This window comes from Mandrillus leucophaeus, unplaced genomic scaffold (assembly GCF_000951045.1).
Source record: "Mandrillus leucophaeus isolate KB7577 unplaced genomic scaffold, Mleu.le_1.0 Scaffold389, whole genome shotgun sequence".
NCBI lineage: Eukaryota > Metazoa > Chordata > Mammalia > Primates > Cercopithecidae > Mandrillus > Mandrillus leucophaeus.
Genome location: NW_012104131.1, coordinates 1,703,907 through 1,722,049, shown reverse-complemented (window position 1 = coordinate 1,722,049; position 18,143 = coordinate 1,703,907). Strand labels below are relative to the sequence as shown.

Sequence of the window (18,143 nt, the reverse complement as noted above, 5' to 3'; positions counted from 1 at the left end):
GGAGGATCCCTTGAGCTCAGGAGGTTGAGGATACAGTGAGCCATGATCATGCCACTGCACTCCGGACTAGGCAACAGAGACCCTGTCTCTAAAAACTAACAAATCAAAATAAATAAATTAAGTAAAGACAATTTGTAATGTTTGGCGCATTTTCATTTGCTGTATACTACCAAGTTTAATTTGGCCTCATCTGTAGGAACAAAAATATAATATGTAGGTATTTAAGGAGTACAGCAGCTATAGGATAGGCATTAATTATCCTCACCTGGCTCTGTATCTAGTCAGTCATACATTGCAATCCTCCAACACAGTACAAACAAATCACTATACAACACTTTATTAATAGGGCCTTCTCCCTAAATCCTTATATTCTTTTCTTTCCTAGAAAGATGATGTAGGTGATATAGAAGAAAACCACATCTCCCTTTAACACTCCACTATTAAGTCTAGATTAAGGGTTATATACTGGTAAACAATGGATCATTCAGCCTTCAAATTTTGTCATGACATTTTTTTATACTCACATAGGGAACACGTAGGGAGTATTTTTTAAAGGCAATGAAATTGGACAGGTATTATACTTCCTTGCTACACAAGCAATTTTTTACTTAACAGGTGTTCCATGGGTGTAGGTATATGTTAAGAATATGACTCCCAGTAATTATGTGAATGTTTAATTGTTAGCTTAAATACTGATCACACCCTTAGCAAACAGTTCCTTACTTCCTTTGACCTGAGTGTAGCTCAGTCTCTTTCAGTTTTAAAGACCAAGACAGAACTTACATGAACCTATAACTCCATATCTTCAGGTCTTGACATCCCCAAATTTAACTAAAAGGAAAAAAGAGACTTTTAATTCTCTTATTATCTCTTCAAAATCTTCCCTTCTCATTCTTGAGGAGGTGAGAAAGGAAAAGAAGAGTACCAAGTACCACCTTTTGTAATGTTGGGACATGCATCCCTGTAGCCCAATTAAGTGTCCTTGATTCTTGAGAAGTCTACCTTTCCTAAAGAAGCTGGGGAGTGTGGGGGGAAGAAGAACATGGTTTCTAACTGCTCCCATTGCAATATCTTATTATAAAAATGTACTTTTTAAACATAGGTTTCCATCTTGTATTACTTTGTGTCTTGGAGTCTCTCCCTTATGAATTACTTTGCATCTTGTTTGAAGTGAACCATTTTAAAATTTATATCCTGTCCTACTTTTATTTCAAGACTTTACTTAAAATATCTTTTTTTCCTTCGCCCTACTCAGATATGCATGAACATTTTATGCATTTCACACTCTTTAAAATGGAGAAAATAATATGCTATAATATGCTAATCTGAATAGTGGTAAAATCTGAGTAGAAATAGAGATTTTATTTTCAAAAGAGTGGACAGTGATGTATCTTCCTATTGCTGTCAGTTATCTCCATTGTTAATATAACATTTATGCAGAAAGACGTGGATTAATAAAGCAACTGAGTAGAACATGAATTTGAGAGTATTCTTGGTTTGATGGAGCCCAGCATAGTGAATGTTTGCTTCTTGAGGGCAGGTAACCATCTAACTTTCTTTTGTATCCCCTATTCCACTCAAGGAGTCAAACACATGTACAGTAGTTACTAAATGCATGCTTAGATGAATGAAATGAGTTGAAATTAGTAATAAATACTTATGAAACATCCAACACTGATATAGTTTGGATGTGTTCCCACCCAAATCTCATCTTGAATTGTAGTTCCCATAATCCCCACATGTCATGGGAGGGACCCAGTGGGAGGTAATTGAATCATGGGGACAGTTAACTTCATGCTGTTCTTGTGATAGTGAGGGAGTTATCATGAGATCTGATGATTTTATAAGGGGCTTTTCCCCTTTATTTGGCACTTTTCTCTTCTGTGGCCCTGTGAATAAGTACGTGTTTGCTTCACCTTCTGCCATAATTGTAAGTTTCCAGAGGCCTGCCCAGCCATGTGGACCTGTGAATCAATTAAACCTCTTTTCTTTATAAATTACCCAGTCTCAGGTGTTTCTTCATAGTAGCATGCGACTGGACTAATACAGTAAATTGGTACCACAGGGAGTGGGGTGCTGCTATAAAGATCTCGAAACTGTAGAAGTGACTTTGGAGCTGGGTAACAGGCAGAGTTGTAGCAGTTTGGAGGGCTCAGAAGAAGATAAGAAAATGTGAGAAAGTTTGGAACTTCCTAGAGACTTGGAGGGCTCAGAAGACAGGAAGATATGGGAAAGTTTGGAACTTCCTAGAGACTTGTTGAACACTTTGACTGAAAGGCTGATAGTGATATGAACCATGAAGCCCAGCCTGAGGAGGACTCTGATGGAGATGGGGAACTTGTTGGGAACTGGAGTAAAGGTCACTCTTGCTGTGCAAAGAGACTGGCAGCATTTTATCACTGCCCCAGAGATATGTAGAACTTTGAAATTGAGAGAGATGATTTAGGATACCTGGCAGAAGAAATTTCTGAGTGGCAAAAGCATTCAAAAGGAAGCAGAGCACAAAGTTTGGAAAATTTGAAGCCTGATGATGTGATAGAAAGGAAAAACCCATTTACTGGGGAGAAATTCAAGCCCAGTGCAGAAATTTGCATAAGTAATGAGGAGCTGAATGTTAATCACCAAGACAATGAGGAGAATGTCTCCAGGGCATGTCAGAGATCTTTATGGAAGCTCCTCCCATCACAAGCCCAGAGGCCTAGGAGGAAAAAATGGTTTCCTGAGGTGGGCCCAGGGACCCCTTGCTCTGTGCAGCGTGGGAACATGGTCACCTGTGTCCCAGCTGCTTCAGCTCCAGCCTTGGCTAAAAGGGGCCAAAGTACAGTTCAGACCATTATTTCAGAGGGTGCAAGCTTAAAGCTGTGGTGGCTTCCACATGGTGTTGAGCCCGTGGGTGCCCAGAAGTCAAGAACTGAGGCTTGGGAACCTCTGCCTAGGGTTCACAGAATGTATGGAAATACCTCTATGTACAGGCAGAAGTCTGTTGCTGGGACGAAGCCTTCATGAATAACCTCTGTTATGGCAGTGCAGAAGGGAAGTTTGGGGTTGGAGCCCCCACACAGAGTCCCCACTGGGGCACTGCCTAGTGGAACTGTGAGAAGAGGGCTGCTGTCCTCCAGACCCCAAAATGGAAGATCCACTGACAGCTTACACCATGCACCTGGAAAAGCCACAGACACTCAATGTCAGCCCATAAAAGCAGCCAGGAGGGGAACTGTAGCCTGCAAAGCCACAGGGGCGGAGCTGCCCAACGCTGTGGGAGACCACCTCTTGCATTAGCATGCCCTGGATGTGAGACATGAAGTCAAATGAGATCATTTTGGAATGTTAAGGTTTCATGGCTACCCTATTGTATTTTGGATTTTATGATTTAAGTACTGCCTTGTTGGATTTCGGACTTGGACGGGCCTGTAGCCCCTTTGTTTTGGCCAATTTCTCCTATTTGGAACAGGTGCATTTACCCAATGCCTGTACCCCCATTGTATCTACAAAGTGATTAACTTGCTTTTGATTTTACAGCCTTATAAGCAGAAGGAACTTGCCTTGCCTCAGATGAGATTTTGGACTTCGACTTTTGGGTTAATGTTGGAATGAGCTAAGATTTTAGGGGATTGTTGGAAAGCCATGATTGTGTTTTGAAATGTGAGGACATGAGATTTGGGAGGCGTCACAGGCAGAATGATTGTTTGGCTGTATCCCCAACCAAATCTCATCTTGAATTGTAGTTCCCATAATCCCCGCATGTCATGGGAGGGATGTGATGGGGGGTAATTGAATCATGGGGGCGGTTACCCTCATGCTGTTCTCCTGACAGTGAGTTCTCACGAGTTCTCTAATGGTTTTATAAGAGGCTTTTCCCCTTTTACTTGGAAATTCTCTCTTCTGCCATGTGAAGAAGAATGTGTTTGCTTCCCCTTCTGCCATGATTATAAGTTTCTTGAGGCTTCCCCAGCCATGTGTAACTGTGAGTCAATTAAACCTCATTTCTTTATAAATTACCCAGTCTTGGGTGTTTCTTCATAGCAGCATGAGAACAGACTAATATAAATTCTGTACTAAATTTTACTAGGAATTACACCAGGAAAGGTCAAAGAAGAGATTTTTGACTAGGAATTCAGTGCTGGTTTATGTGACTATCTAGGGCTGGTGTGTGGCCACATCCAAGAAAGAGCCATGTTTATGAATGAAGAGGTTGAAAAGGAAACTAAATTACACAATTGATCCTCAATTTTGAGTGTGCTGCAAAATCACCCAGTTTGGGGTTTCATAAAATAAAGAGTGCTGGGCCCTACTTCCTGGGTATTTCCGATTTGTAGATCTGGGATGGGAGCTGAGAATTTGCATTTCTAACCATCTCACTCCCAGGTAATGCTACTGCTGCTCATTCAGGTAGCATACTTTGCAAAATACTGACTTTGACCTTCCTTGGAGAGCTGGCCCAGCTCAGGGAATCTGAACTCGCTGCTTGCTCTGTGATCTGCACAGAAGTGACTTCAGAGATTTCCAAGAGCAGTACAGCGATAGTGTAACTAAGGGGGTCTCAGAATAGTATTAAGGATCTTTCTTCCACCTGATATATAGGACTGACTATAGTCTGGCAGAAAAAGGAGACAATGTCTTCAATACCTCAGATGTGAGTTAGAATCAAGTGAAATAAATTAAGTGGAAGATAGAGTGCATGAAATTGCCATATTAATAAAGGTTGGACATCCCTAATCTGAAAATCTGAAATCTAAAATGCTCTAAATTCAAAACTTTTTGAGCACCTACATGATGCCACAAGTGAAAATTTTCATACCTGACCTCATCTGATGGGTGAGGTCAAAACTTTGTTTTGTTCACAAAATTATCAAAGATACTGTAGGGAGTTGCCTTCAGCTTATATGAATAAGATATACATAAATGAATTTTTTCTTTAGGCTTGGGTACCTTCCCCAAGGTACCTCATTATATAGATGCAAATATTTCAAAATCCAGAAAAGTTCAAAATTCAGAACGCTTCTTATCCCAAGCATTTTGGATAATGGATATTTAACCTTTCAGTTAAATACTGTACTTTCAGTTAAGTTAATGTAATTTAGCAATGTAAGATCATATACATATATGTAAGATAATTTATAAAATGTTTATACCCTAAAATATCTTTACTTCTGCAAAGAAAGTTTGTGCTCCTTACTTGACTGTGCCAGTTTATGGTAAAATGAAGAAGGTGGAGAAAGGTCAGCCCAGGGAAAGGGGAAAGTCCATTGACCCAAGATAAATAATTTAGGAGAAACCATATCCATGCTCTACCCATAGGCCTTTCAATTCAATTATTGCTCTCTCCCAGGTAAATAGCTTTAGGGAGTTTCTGAAAAAGTGGCAAGGGCTGCCGGACGCGGTGGCTCAAGCCTGTAATCCCAGCACTTTGGGAGGCCGAGACGGGCGGATCACGAGGTCAGGAGATCGAGACCATCCTGGCTAACACAGTGAAACCCCGTCTCTACTAAAAAATACAAAAAAAAAAAAAAAAAACTAGCCGGGCGAGGTGGCGGGCGCCTGTAGTCCCAGCTACTCGGGAGGCTGAGGCAGGAGAATGGCGTAAACCCGGGAGGCGGAGCTTGCAGTGAGCTGAGATCCGGCCACTGCACTCCAGCCTGGGCGACAGAGCGAGACTCCCTCTAAAAAAAAAAAAAAAAAAAAAAAAAAAGGTGGCAAGGGCTTCAGCAAGCAGGTAGCATGGGGACGTATGTCACCCATTGCAATACTGAAATGGAAACTACCTAAAATTTAGAACTGTTTTTATATGCTTCATTGTGCTCAGTTAATTAGGTTTCTTGAATTTTAGAACTTCAGTACAAAGGTCGTGCATACTTTTTTGTGTTCCTTCCAGCTGAATTTCATATAATGTTGTAATCAAGGACTTGTGGAGACATTGGCATTATTTTTCTTTATAGATTTTCTTGGACTCAGATGGATTTTCTCAATTTGCCAATAAAAAGAAATAATGATGTTACATTAAAATGAACTATGTCTCAAAATACAAAAACCTTTTGGTAATCAAATGGTTAAATACTGATATTTAATTTAATCTTATTTTCGTTAATTTGAAAATAGAAAAAAAAATCTGCTAAAGATCCTTTCAAGGGAAAGCTATAGCTCAGCTCATGTATAAAAAGCCACATAAAAATGACTCTGGAGACCTTGGCTACACGTTCAGCGGTCAAATATTTCAATGCTCTGTTGCTCTCGTTCCTGTTACAGGTACATGTGACAGCGCTGCAGCTATGAGTGGAATTTTAAAGAGGAAGTTTGAAGAAGTTGACGGCTCCTCACCCTGCTCCTCTGTGAGGGAATCGGATGATGAAGTTTCCAGCAGTGAAAGTGCTGACAGTGGGGACAGTGTCAATCCATCCACTTCTAGTCATTTTACCCGTGAGTACTGAAATGAGAACTGAAGTTAATTGTCTGGTTCTATAGCAAAACTAATTGTGTCATTTTTATTTTTACCTTTAATGCTAGCTATATATATATTTCCCATCAACCAAACACAAAAAACATTTACCCAAAAATGAAATATTTTTCAGGGGACTCAGTAGCTTCCTTTGTTTAGAATACTTTTTGCAGTGGATTATTTGACTGTGTTAATTAACTAATTGAATTTAAAGATCACATTTCATTAATAATACTTTTCCAAGTAAACACCTAATACTCTGGGAATAGATAGGGGAAGACAAAGAATAAATCCAGTTTCAAGAAAAGTATCCTTTCAATAATTGAAATGATGTTCTGGGAGAAAACATTTTAAAAGGTATTATTAAGGAATGGAGAGTCTAGATTATGATGAGAAGGAGTTTAGGCAGCCAGGGATTAAGAAGAAATGTGAAGGCAGCAAGTCTCTCCCAAATGTGCAAGTGTGTGCAGTCTAATGGCTCTTTCCTAGTAATTCCTCTAGTCTCTCTTCTCCAGTATTTAAAGCCCAACAAGAAAAAAAAAAAATCTATGCTTTATTTATTGTATTTTTAAGTTTTTTTTTGAGATGGAGCCTCATTCTGTCACCCAGGCTGGAGTGCAGTGGTGTGAACTCGGCTCACTCCAACCCCCTCCTCCCAAGTTCAAGTGATTCTCCTGTCTCAGCCTCCAGAGTAGCTGGGACTGCAGGTGCATATCACCACACCCAGCTAATTATTTTATTATTTTATTTTATTTTTTGTATTTTTTTGTATTTTTTGTATTTTTAGTATAGACGGGGTTTTGCCATATTGGTCAGACTGATCTCAAACTCCTGACCTCAAGTGATCCACCCACCTCAGCCTCCCAAAGTGCTGAGATTACAGGTGTGAGCCACCGTGCCCAGCCTATGCTTTCTTTTTGATTCTTTTATTATTATTATTATTTTTTTTTTTTGCCACATTGTAATGTCAGCCCTTCTGTCAGACAAGATAAAGGGAGGTTTGAGGGATTGATATGAAAAATTCTTAAGGTAATGTAATCTATAGTCTAAAGGAAACTGACTAGCAGTAGTTAAATAATCTTTTTAAAATTTATATTTCTTAAACAGGAAGATTTTAATATGTCTTAATATCATGACAGATAACTGGTCTTGGTTTTTTACTTTCCAATTAGTTAATGTTATTAATATATGATTCTATAACAAAGAATTGACTTTGGCAATGTAGCAACTCAAAAAAACTGAATGATTTAAACATATTTTAAAGAGGTAATAAGGAACTCAATAGCGGTTGAACACGAAATAAATATAGTAAAATCAATAGCATACCATTAGGCAAGCACAACTAATTAGACAATATGATGAAAAGATGATTGCAATTATTATAGCAAAAAATTTATAAAATATTCAGGGACAAAGTTATTGTGTGTTGTAGGTGGTCTACAACTACATTTACATATATCATGATGGTATGCAATGAGTTTGTGCTTTTGACTCAAGAGATGTGTTTATGCTTTGGGTCTTAATACCTGTAGTGATAATAACATCATTATCTCACAGGGTATTGCAAAGATCAAACAGAGCAAGTGAGGTAATATACATGAAAAAAAGCTTTTGTAAGTATCTGGCACAAGATTACACAGGAGTTGAGCCTAGATATATATACATGTCCTACTACATAGCCTCTACCTTTTGCATGGTCTTACTCTGCCCCTTTATTATATAATATTGGACATATTTTTAAAATGTTATTTCTCGTGGTTATAAAGGAAGACTTAATTAGTGAAGAGGACGATTATGTTTCTGGATATAAAGGTCTGGATATTAATGGTTTCAACATTAATTTACAAATATGAGAGTAAAACCAAAACAAAATCTTCAACTGGCCAGCGTGCCCAGGCATTGCTAATGTGCCCTATCTAGGAATGCATAGAAAATTTTAACATGTTATATATGAAAATTTTATATATAAGAAAATAACATTATAAGACAATGAGAAAGGGAAAGACTATTTAAGAAATGGTTGTGGTATTAGGAAATTTGAAAAAGAAGTGATTTAGACTCACATCTCACAACATATGCCAAAATACCAGATAGATTACTTGGATAATTTTTTTAATAATAAGGAAAGTTGCATTTTGCCAGACATTTAGTAGAATCACTATATGAACTTTGATATGAGAAAAAGAAATAATCACATTGAAAAATACTTAATATATTTAATGATGTGAAAGTATTAAACTTATCTGTTATTAAAAAAAAAAACCCAAAGTAAAACAGTTTATATTGTAAAAAATATTTGCATTATTTTCTGGATGGAGTATAGCAAAAGTACATGTAATTTCTTGAGATAAACACAAAGACACATATCTCCAAAGAAAATCCACGTAGTAGGAAATACAATTAGCAAATATTTTAAAGCATTTAACAACAACAGTAACAAAAAGGCAGATTAAAAAATGCTGATGAGATTTCATTAGTATGAAATCACAGAGACTTCATCCCTGAAATCACTACTCATTTCTCCAATAAAAAATACTAATACCCAAGTGCTGGTGAAGCTTGCAGTACAAATTGTAGGCACACACGTTGCTATTAATGGTAGTGATATTTAGAAAGCATTTCGGAAATACAAGAGCCATAAAAGCGTTCATAAGTCTCTACTTCAGAGAATTTATCTGAAGAGAGAAACATTAAAAACAAGGTGAAACTGTATAAATGAAAATATTTGTGGTTGACAGTAGTCCCAAAAAAGAGGAGTTGGGGAGGAGAGAGAGAAAGGTAACCTAAGAATGAGGAAGTGATCCATTAAGTTACGGTAACTCATTCAATTAATTTATTTTCATGATAGCTATGAAGACCTTTTGGCAATATGTACAATGTTTGTGAAATAATGATAACTAAGAAAAGCAGAACACAATATTTTATCTGTACCATCAGGCAAAGTCTAAGTCTGTGCATGCGCAAAGGTAAAGAATGGTAAGGTGCCCTAAAAATTGGAAACAATTTGATTTGTTGAGGAATTAAAATTATGGATGAATTTTTATATTTATTAACTTTTATTTCTGTTAATTTTATATATGTTCTCACAACAAAGTGTCCAACTTAAACTGCTAAAAATTATAACTGTAGTTCACATTGTGTTTATGTTTGCAAAACAGCAGATTGAAATGGCAAGATGAGCTAAGGTATATATTAGTCAACAAATATAAACTTTCTTATAAGTTATGTTCAGCAGAGATTATTTTTTTCATTGAAGAAAGTAGACTTATTTCACAATGTCTAAGAAGTCATTGAAGTGTTTCAGCACATCATTTAATATCAGTGGTCGTGGCAATGGTTAGTTTACTAACATGCTGTTTTAGCTTTGTATTTAGTATAATCTGGCAGAGATTTTTCATACTTTTTTAAAAAATTAAAGAAATGATTTAATAAAAAGTGCCCTTTTCATTTAATAGTGCTTTTTTCACTATATTTACATTACAAAGAGAGACATAAAGTGGGAAAAAATAGTAAAGTATCAAAAGACAAAATTTCTACCTGAAATATTTGTTGTAGAAAAGATCTGAAAGGTTGGGCACAGTGGCTCATGACTGTAATCCCAGCAATTTGGGAGCGTGAGGCAGGAGGATTGCTTGAGCTCAGGTGGCATTTGAGACCAGCCTGGGTCTCAAATTCCCACCTCTAAAAAAATTAAAAAGAAAAATAGCAAAGTATGGTGGTGCATGCCTGTGGTCCCAGCTACTTGGGAGAATCGCTTGAGCCCAGGAGGTTGAGGCTGCAGTGAGCAATGATTGCACCACTACACTCAAGCCTGGGTGACAGAGCAAGATCCTGTCTCAAAACAAACCAAAACCAAAACCAAAAGAGAGAGAGAGAGAGAGAGAGAAAAGGAAGGAAGGAAGGAAGGAAGGAAGGAGGGAAGGAAGGAAGGGAGGCGAGGGAAAGAAAGAGGAAAAAAAGAAAGAAGAAAGGAAGGAAGGAAAAGAAAGAAAGAGGAAAAAAGAAAGAAGAAAGAAAGAGTAAAGAAAAGATCCGAGGTTTTTTTGTTTGTTTGTTTTGAGACAGTGTCTCACTGTCACCCAGGTAGCTGGGACCACAGGTGCACACCACTGCACTGGGCCAATTTTTGTATTTTTTTGTAGAGATGGAGTTTCGTATGTTGCCCAGACTGGTCTCAAACTACTGGGCTCTAACAATCCCCCTGTCTCAGCCTCCCAAAGTGTCAGGATTACAGGCGTGAGCCACCGTGCCCATCCTGTGATCTAAGCATTTTTAGCCAGTGTGAGAGGAGTAGCTGAAAGAGTTTCTTGTTTCTAGAAATGTATTTCAGATTATTTGCTAGTCCAAAAATTGATATATAAATTTTTAGGACATTTTTTATTTATTATATGTCTAGATTAAGGTATGGGCTTTTATTTATATATATTATATGTCTAGATTAAGGTATGGGCTTCTCTGCAATAGTTTTGTTGGATGTGAATCAATGGTTACAAACTTTCAGAAATGTTATTATTGATAAATCCTATTTCTTTAAAATTTTTTACTTAAAAATGATTACTTGTCTTATAGTAAAGAAGGATTTTTTAAGACTATCAAATTTGTGTAGCATTAATAAATAATTTAATTTTACATTGGGATTCTTTAAAATGTGGTTGCCCTTATTTAAATCTCACTCATCTTGGGCTAATCTATCTCATGTACCCCATGTTTCGTAAGCACTAACATGTTGTGTAACGTATCATTTTGTTGTCATTATAAATACAGAAATTGATAAGATTGTCTGATATGTGTCAACAGCTATGGTAGTAGAAAATTCCATGCTATTGTAAGCTTTCTGTTAAAATATCCAATTTGTAGCACACCACATTATGGTAATAAAAGCTTCAAAATATAAATCAATAAGGTCATTATGGCTTTTGTCTTGGGCTTCTGAATTTTGCTAGGCAACAAGCATACTTACCAGTCATCAACCAAGGTCATATCTTGTACTTCCCTTGAGGTAGAAACAGCAGAGTCTGTATTGCTGTGAAACGCTTTGTTTCATCAAATCCCTATGGCTCTATAGCCAATCAGCCTGTACTCGAGCACTGTCAAGAGGAGAGCTGCAGAGAAACTAGAATTTTTTTCTGCCCTCTCAAGGTTCCTGGCACTTCACATAAGTAATGAGAAGCTATGTGATAAGCCATAGTCCCAAAAGGAACACATTATGTCTCTTGAAACAGAGTGTTTCTACAAATAAATGTATAGTATTTAAGAAGTGAAAATATCAAGAAGTAAAAGGATATACATTCTAAATTGCACATGAATGCAAGCAGTGGATGTCCTACAATAGAATTAAGATGTTTTTAATTTATGAAACACTTTCACATTCTTGAGTTCATTTAATAGCCAAAAAGTGTTGTGTGATTAGAAGCCAATTATCATGCCCTTTTATAAAAGTAGAAATTAACATTCATAAATGTACTTATACTTTACCCAAGAGCTAAGATACAATCTCCTTCCCTCCTTCTTTCCTTCCTTCCTTCCTTCCTTCCTTCCTTCCTTCCTTCTTTCCTTCTTTCCTTCTTTCTTTCTTTCCTTGTCTCCCTCCCTCCCTTCTCTCTCTGAATACACAAGGCATAAATATGCCATCATGTGCACCCAAGTCAGTCTTTTCCCAGTGTGATTTCCCTACTACTGGCTCCACATTTCATAATGGGATTAGACATAAAGAATCAATAGAAAACAGATTTGACATTAAACTTTATAAAATATGACTGGAACATGTCTGTTCTCTTTACCAAGCAGTTAAAATGCATTGAAGATTTAGATTTAATTTCAACAAACATGGTATCTTATGTTACAGGCTCCGAGCTAGGACCTTTCAAACCTGTCAAAGTGACATATTCCAAACAGTAAATACAACTTGGAGATACAGTGATAAATTATGTCTACCCAGCATTGTAGTATTACTTTGAGAACTAACTTTAGCAGAGACAAATGTCGCAATCTACCCCTGACTCAATGCTTTTGTAAACAATGGAGGAGTCTTCAGACCAAGCTCAACACAAGAGTTGTAGGAGAAGTCTTTGCTTAAGCAGAAGGTAGGACATCATGACGCTATCAAAAGATCCTTTCTAGTCTGTAATAATATGCTTCTAAGAAACAGGATCCAAAATAGCATCATTAGTTAGAGTCAAGGCCAAGCAGAAAAGGAAGCAGCATAGATAAAGGTGACTCTGAAAATCTACTATTAAGTTAAGAGGTTCCCAGACTCTTCACACCCACTTACGCCTGGAAAAGAACTAATTCGCTTTGGCCTGGGGGACACGATCTGGGACCAGCTGCAGATCATATGTAGAAACATGCAGATCATAAATAGGTCATGTTCAGATATGGACCAGTTGAATCATTAGGTGTTTATTGTTGGAGATAAAGGAGTTAAGTAAATTATGAGTGGAGGAAGATATTTATGAGCTAGTGGTCCTTTGGAAAATACTCACTTGGATATGCAATAAGGCCTGTTGACTGATACAATAGAATTGTTATCAGATCATCTGTCTGCAAGATTGTGGACTCCAGTAATGATAAATCAGAAATAATTAACCACTGCTACTTCCTCTGGTCTTACTGAGACCATCCTTCAAACTGAAATGTCTCTTTTTTCATCCCAATTTCTGACTATTTAAGTTCTATACCTGCTACAAGGTTCATATCAAATATTTCTTTCTCCATGAAAACTTCACCAAGTCTCTCATTTGACACATCCTCTTTGCCATTTCCTCAGAATCTCCTGATATTTCACCAACATTCACAAACTTTGGCAATGGTTTTCCTTCTTTCCATCCTAGTATTTTCCACCAAACTGAGTGATGTCAGTAGCTGTGTGATGGCTCATAGAACCGATCAGCCGCATGTTTCCTTGAGCACTCTGACTTGGATTCCTTACTTCTCTTCCATTCATGTCTTTTACCACCACTCATTTAGCACCTAATGTCTGCAACCTCACTCACAAGACTTTTGCAAACCAGACCAATTCTCCTTCTGAAATACTCAATTCCAGTATTACAAATTCAGATCATAACCTCTTTTCCTTCCACTTCCTTTCTCTCCTCACCCACTTTTTTTTAACTTCATCTCTTGTGTTCCCCAATGTAGGCACTCACCGCTTGTCTTTATATACCTTTCCATGCCGCACCAATTGCTCCATTATTTCAGTATTTTATTTTATTTAAAGGCCAGAACTCTTTACCACTTTCCTGCCATGTTCTTCACTCCATATCCATTTTTTATTCAAAACACTTGAAAACTTTACAAAAAGTTTGGAGAAAATGACAAAATTGTGTTTTCAAACTCAGCTACTTGCTAATGCCACACAAGCATCCCACCAGGTAGATTTTATCACCATCTCAAAGCACACAATGTTCATGTCTCCTCCAGTCACTTTTCCCTCACCACCTATTTCATGTACAGCAGAGCTTGCTTTCTCATCGTCTTGCACCCTTCATTCATATTTGTTATTACCCACATGTCTTTACCCTGATAGGCAGGGCTCTCAAAATGAGTTTTGAAGGAGTTAATGTAAGCTTATTAAAGACAGGAATGTGTGCCTATCATCTGATCAGTATATAATAAGTATTTATATCAATGGATGAATGAATGGACATTTGTTAGGTATTTGATACTTGCCATTCCCTACACTAGTATTAGGAGGTGGAAATATAAAAGTAAACGAGACACGATCCAGTTTCTGCAGAAACTCACAATCTAACAGTATTTTAGCATTTCTCCAACACTTACTGTATTCTCTTTTACACTGGAGTTATTTATGCACACATCTTATCTTTTCTTGAGATTTATAGAACTTAACTGTGTATACTGCTTGCTACCTGGTGCTGGTTCAATTACTGTTAAATGTTTAATAACATTTAGCTTTGTAAAGACTTGTCTTCTTTAGTACAACTAAGCCTTATAAAGTAAAAAAAAAAAAAAAAAAAATGCATTTATTGGAAGACTTCATGGCACAAACATTAGTGGAAATAAATACCAACTTATAAGCTAACTATAATTTATAATTTTGATGAGTGTCATTGTGATATATCAGGATCCTGATTTACTACTTATTATATCTGAATACATGTAATGATGAACTGTGTTTTAAATAGGGTCTCACTATAATTATGCATTCTTAACATGTACCTTTCTGGTTTCATTTGCTTATATTTAGCTTTCCCAGGCAGAAACATCACTGTTTAATTGGATGCTGTGCAGTTATTTATGCAGGAGCTGTGTAACACACTTGAGGGAGTCTGAGTTGTTTTTACCTTCAACATCCTTTGAATCGGCTAGGAAAAAAGGGCATTACTAAGTCAGATCACTAACATCATATAAATGCAGTTCATTTAGTTCTTGTTTGATTTGTTTTAAATTCAGGATCAGGACCTCACATTTAGCCTTAAAAATAGTAACATTCGATTTAGCTCTTTATTTCAGCCTACTGAGATTTTTAAAAATCATTTCTGTCTTCTTATATATTTGCTTTTTCTCCCACAGTCATGTCTTATATAAATATATCTGAAATCTGTCCACTTATCTCCATGTGTTTTGTACCATGTCACCGTCCTCTTTCTCCTGGACTGCTGCAGGAGCCTTCTAGATGCCCTCTCTGCTTCCTCTCTTGTTCAAGCCTCAGCCCCTTCTCTATCCTGGCATCTTTCAGTCATTTTCAATTCATCAATCACTTTCAATTGAACTCATTACTGTGGCTTCCACAATCCTGTACTTCCTTCCTATGCTTGATCCTTCACTCTCCTGCCTTCTCTCCATCTCCAAACTCCAGCCACACTGATCTTTACTCAGTTCTTTGAACATGACAAATTTCCTTACTCTAAAATTCTGCTTGGAACAATGTTCCCATGACTGACTCCTCATATTTCAAGTTTCAGCTTACATACCATTTCTTTAGTGTAGCCATCCCTGGTCACCTCCATCTAAAGTATGTAGACCCAAAGTCTTCATCTCTTAGAGATATACATGAAATTTTGACGGAAAAAAATGATAGATATTTTGAAGCTGCTTTAAAATAACCCAGAAAAATAAAGAGATAGATGAAATGAGACTGAAAAAATATTGAAGCTTGGGGCTTACTATTCTACTATTTATATTCATATATAATTAAAGTTTTCCACAATACATTTTAAGAATATAGATGCATATGATTGCCACTGTACTACAGCCTGGATGACAATGAGAATATGTCTCTAAATAAATAAAAATTTTAAAAATTTATAGATCCAACTTATCCTAAAATTATCTGAAAGAGCCAGGGAATATGGCCAAGTATATTATAGTATATATTATATGGCCAAGTATATTCAAAAATATTCTTTTGAAAAAGAATAAGGAAGAGGTGAGGAGTGTGCTTAGCTTCTCAATACTTGAAAAACTGAAATAGTTTAAAACCCATGGAATTAGCTCAGGAGTCTGCACATGGAACAAATAGGGAGCATAGAATCAGACCCACATTTAAATGGCAACATGGTATGTGACAGAGGAGACATTGCAAATGAGTTGAGAAGTAAGAGTCTGTTCCAGTAAATGGCTTTTTAACAAAAAAGATAAAATTAGATCCCTACCTCATGCCATACATAAAAATAAATTCCCAATGAACTAAATAAAGATCTAAATATTTTTTAAAAATTGTAAAATGTACAGAAAAAATATAGGAAAATATATGTATGTGAGAGTAACATACTGTAGCATGAACTGTAAAAAATACTATATATTTGGGTACATTAAAATAAAACTGAATATATAACCAAATACCCCACCAAGAAAGTGAAAAGACAAGCTATAGACTAAAAGGAGATATTTATAAATCATTAAATGACAAGGAATTAGTATTTGAATGTAAAAGAATTGCAAAAATAAGGAAGAGCTAATGCAGAAAAAAAAAAAATAGACATAGAACCTGAGCAGATAATACACCAAAAAAAAGCTAACACAATTATGAACAGCTGTGTAACTCTATTAGGAACCAGGGAAATTAAAATTGAAAGAAGACATCATTTCACGTATGTCATATCATTAGATTAGCAAAACTTTAAGCGTTTGAAAATACCATGTATTGACAAGCATGTGCTAGAGGAGGAACTCTCCTAACACTGGCATGAGCGTCAGGTGATTAAATTACTGAGGAAACCCAGTAGTGAAAAGTGAAAACTGGAATAATTGTCCATTTTAGTATTGCATAAGGTGCAGTTGGTTCATATTATGACAAATTGGAAAATAAGTTGAATTGAATAGCCAGATGTACATGTATAGGCAGTTAAGTGAAATATACAAGTTGCAAAACTCTACAGTATGATAGTACTTACATAATTAAAACACACACAGAGAGCAGCACCATTTTTTATGGAAGTAAAAATATAACATAGGAAGGGATAATACACAAAAATGTGAGGCTTACAACTTCTAGAGATGAAGAGTAGAATGGATGGGAGTGCCTTAGCTATACTCCCTTACTTTTTTTTTGTATTTTAAGAAGACCTATCTGAAATAAATATAGCAAAATATTAGCATCCATAAATATGGGTATTAAGCACATGTTATTTTCTAGAAGCATGAAATAGTTTATAGTTTTAAAATATGTTTTAAATACCCTATTATATACATATATATGTAAATATATATATACACACCTTTCAATTGGGATGAAAGTCCAAGGATCACCTTACCACTCCTTTGTGCTATTATTTTCTCTTTCAGCAACTCACCCCTTTTTTTCCTTTGTAAGACATATCACAATTTGCAACTATTTTATAGTATACCGTTTTTCTTTTGTGTATCTGTCTTATTTTGTATTCCTATTAGGAAAGGGCAGAAGAACCTTTTAGCACAACATTAGAAACTTCCAGGCCAAACTTGGCCATCAATTAGAACTAAATTTTAACAAATCCATTCAGAGCATTCATCTTGTTCACAGTGATAGCCAAGTGACACTGTCACATATTTTCTTGAGATCCTTTCATACATATTTATTACCAAGTCTTAAAAGTAGGGACCCATATCTTCCCCAGGTGTTCAGCTCCAGTCCCCACAGTGACATTTAGAAAAATCACCCATGGAAATTGCTTCTGTGCTATAAATACACTATACACTGTCACACTGTATATACAGTTATATGTTCCACATAACATTTTTCCCCTGAGGTATTAAAACAGAATATTATTTCTTTAGTTGACCATCAGTAAAGTAGTTGTCTTGTGTTTGGGAACTATTATGAAGAAAAATATGTAGGTTTGCTCTGATGTTTCTTTCCCTAGTGCATCAGTTGAAATTGTGAGAATGGACTTCACTGCAAACTCATTCCATTTCTTGTAATTGAAAAAGCCACAGCCAAGGAGCCAGAATATTCTCTCTAGGTTTAGTTCTGTTACAATTTACTCTGACTTTGGTTAAATCATTTAACCTGTTTCTTCTTTCACAAAATGTGAGAATAGATTGGTCTTCAAAGTATTATAATTTGCATCAGATTCTAGTAATCCCTCTTCCCTCCAAATATAGTATGCCTCCAATAGTCCCTTTTGCTTGAGTTATTTGTAGTCTTATATTTGAGGACATCTTTGTGTTTTCAAAGTTTATGCTTGTGTACTATTATTTACCTATATGTAGGTAAATAATAGTAGATATATAATATATATTACATATAGATATATATAATAGTGTGTGT

General features: G+C 36.3%; 1 protein-coding gene across 2 annotated transcripts in view; it reads left to right on the top strand.

Moving 5' to 3' along the window:
* The window catches only part of CSRNP3 (cysteine-serine-rich nuclear protein 3), a 229,290-nt gene that overhangs the window by 129,277 nt on the left and 81,870 nt on the right, over nt 1–18,143 (top strand). For both annotated transcript variants that reach the window (XM_011990990.1, XM_011990988.1), the window contains one exon: nt 6,244–6,414. In XM_011990990.1, the coding sequence (XP_011846380.1) occupies nt 6,267–6,414 (148 nt within the window). In that variant the 5' untranslated portion in view covers nt 6,244–6,266. The remainder of the gene's footprint in view (nt 1–6,243; nt 6,415–18,143) is intronic.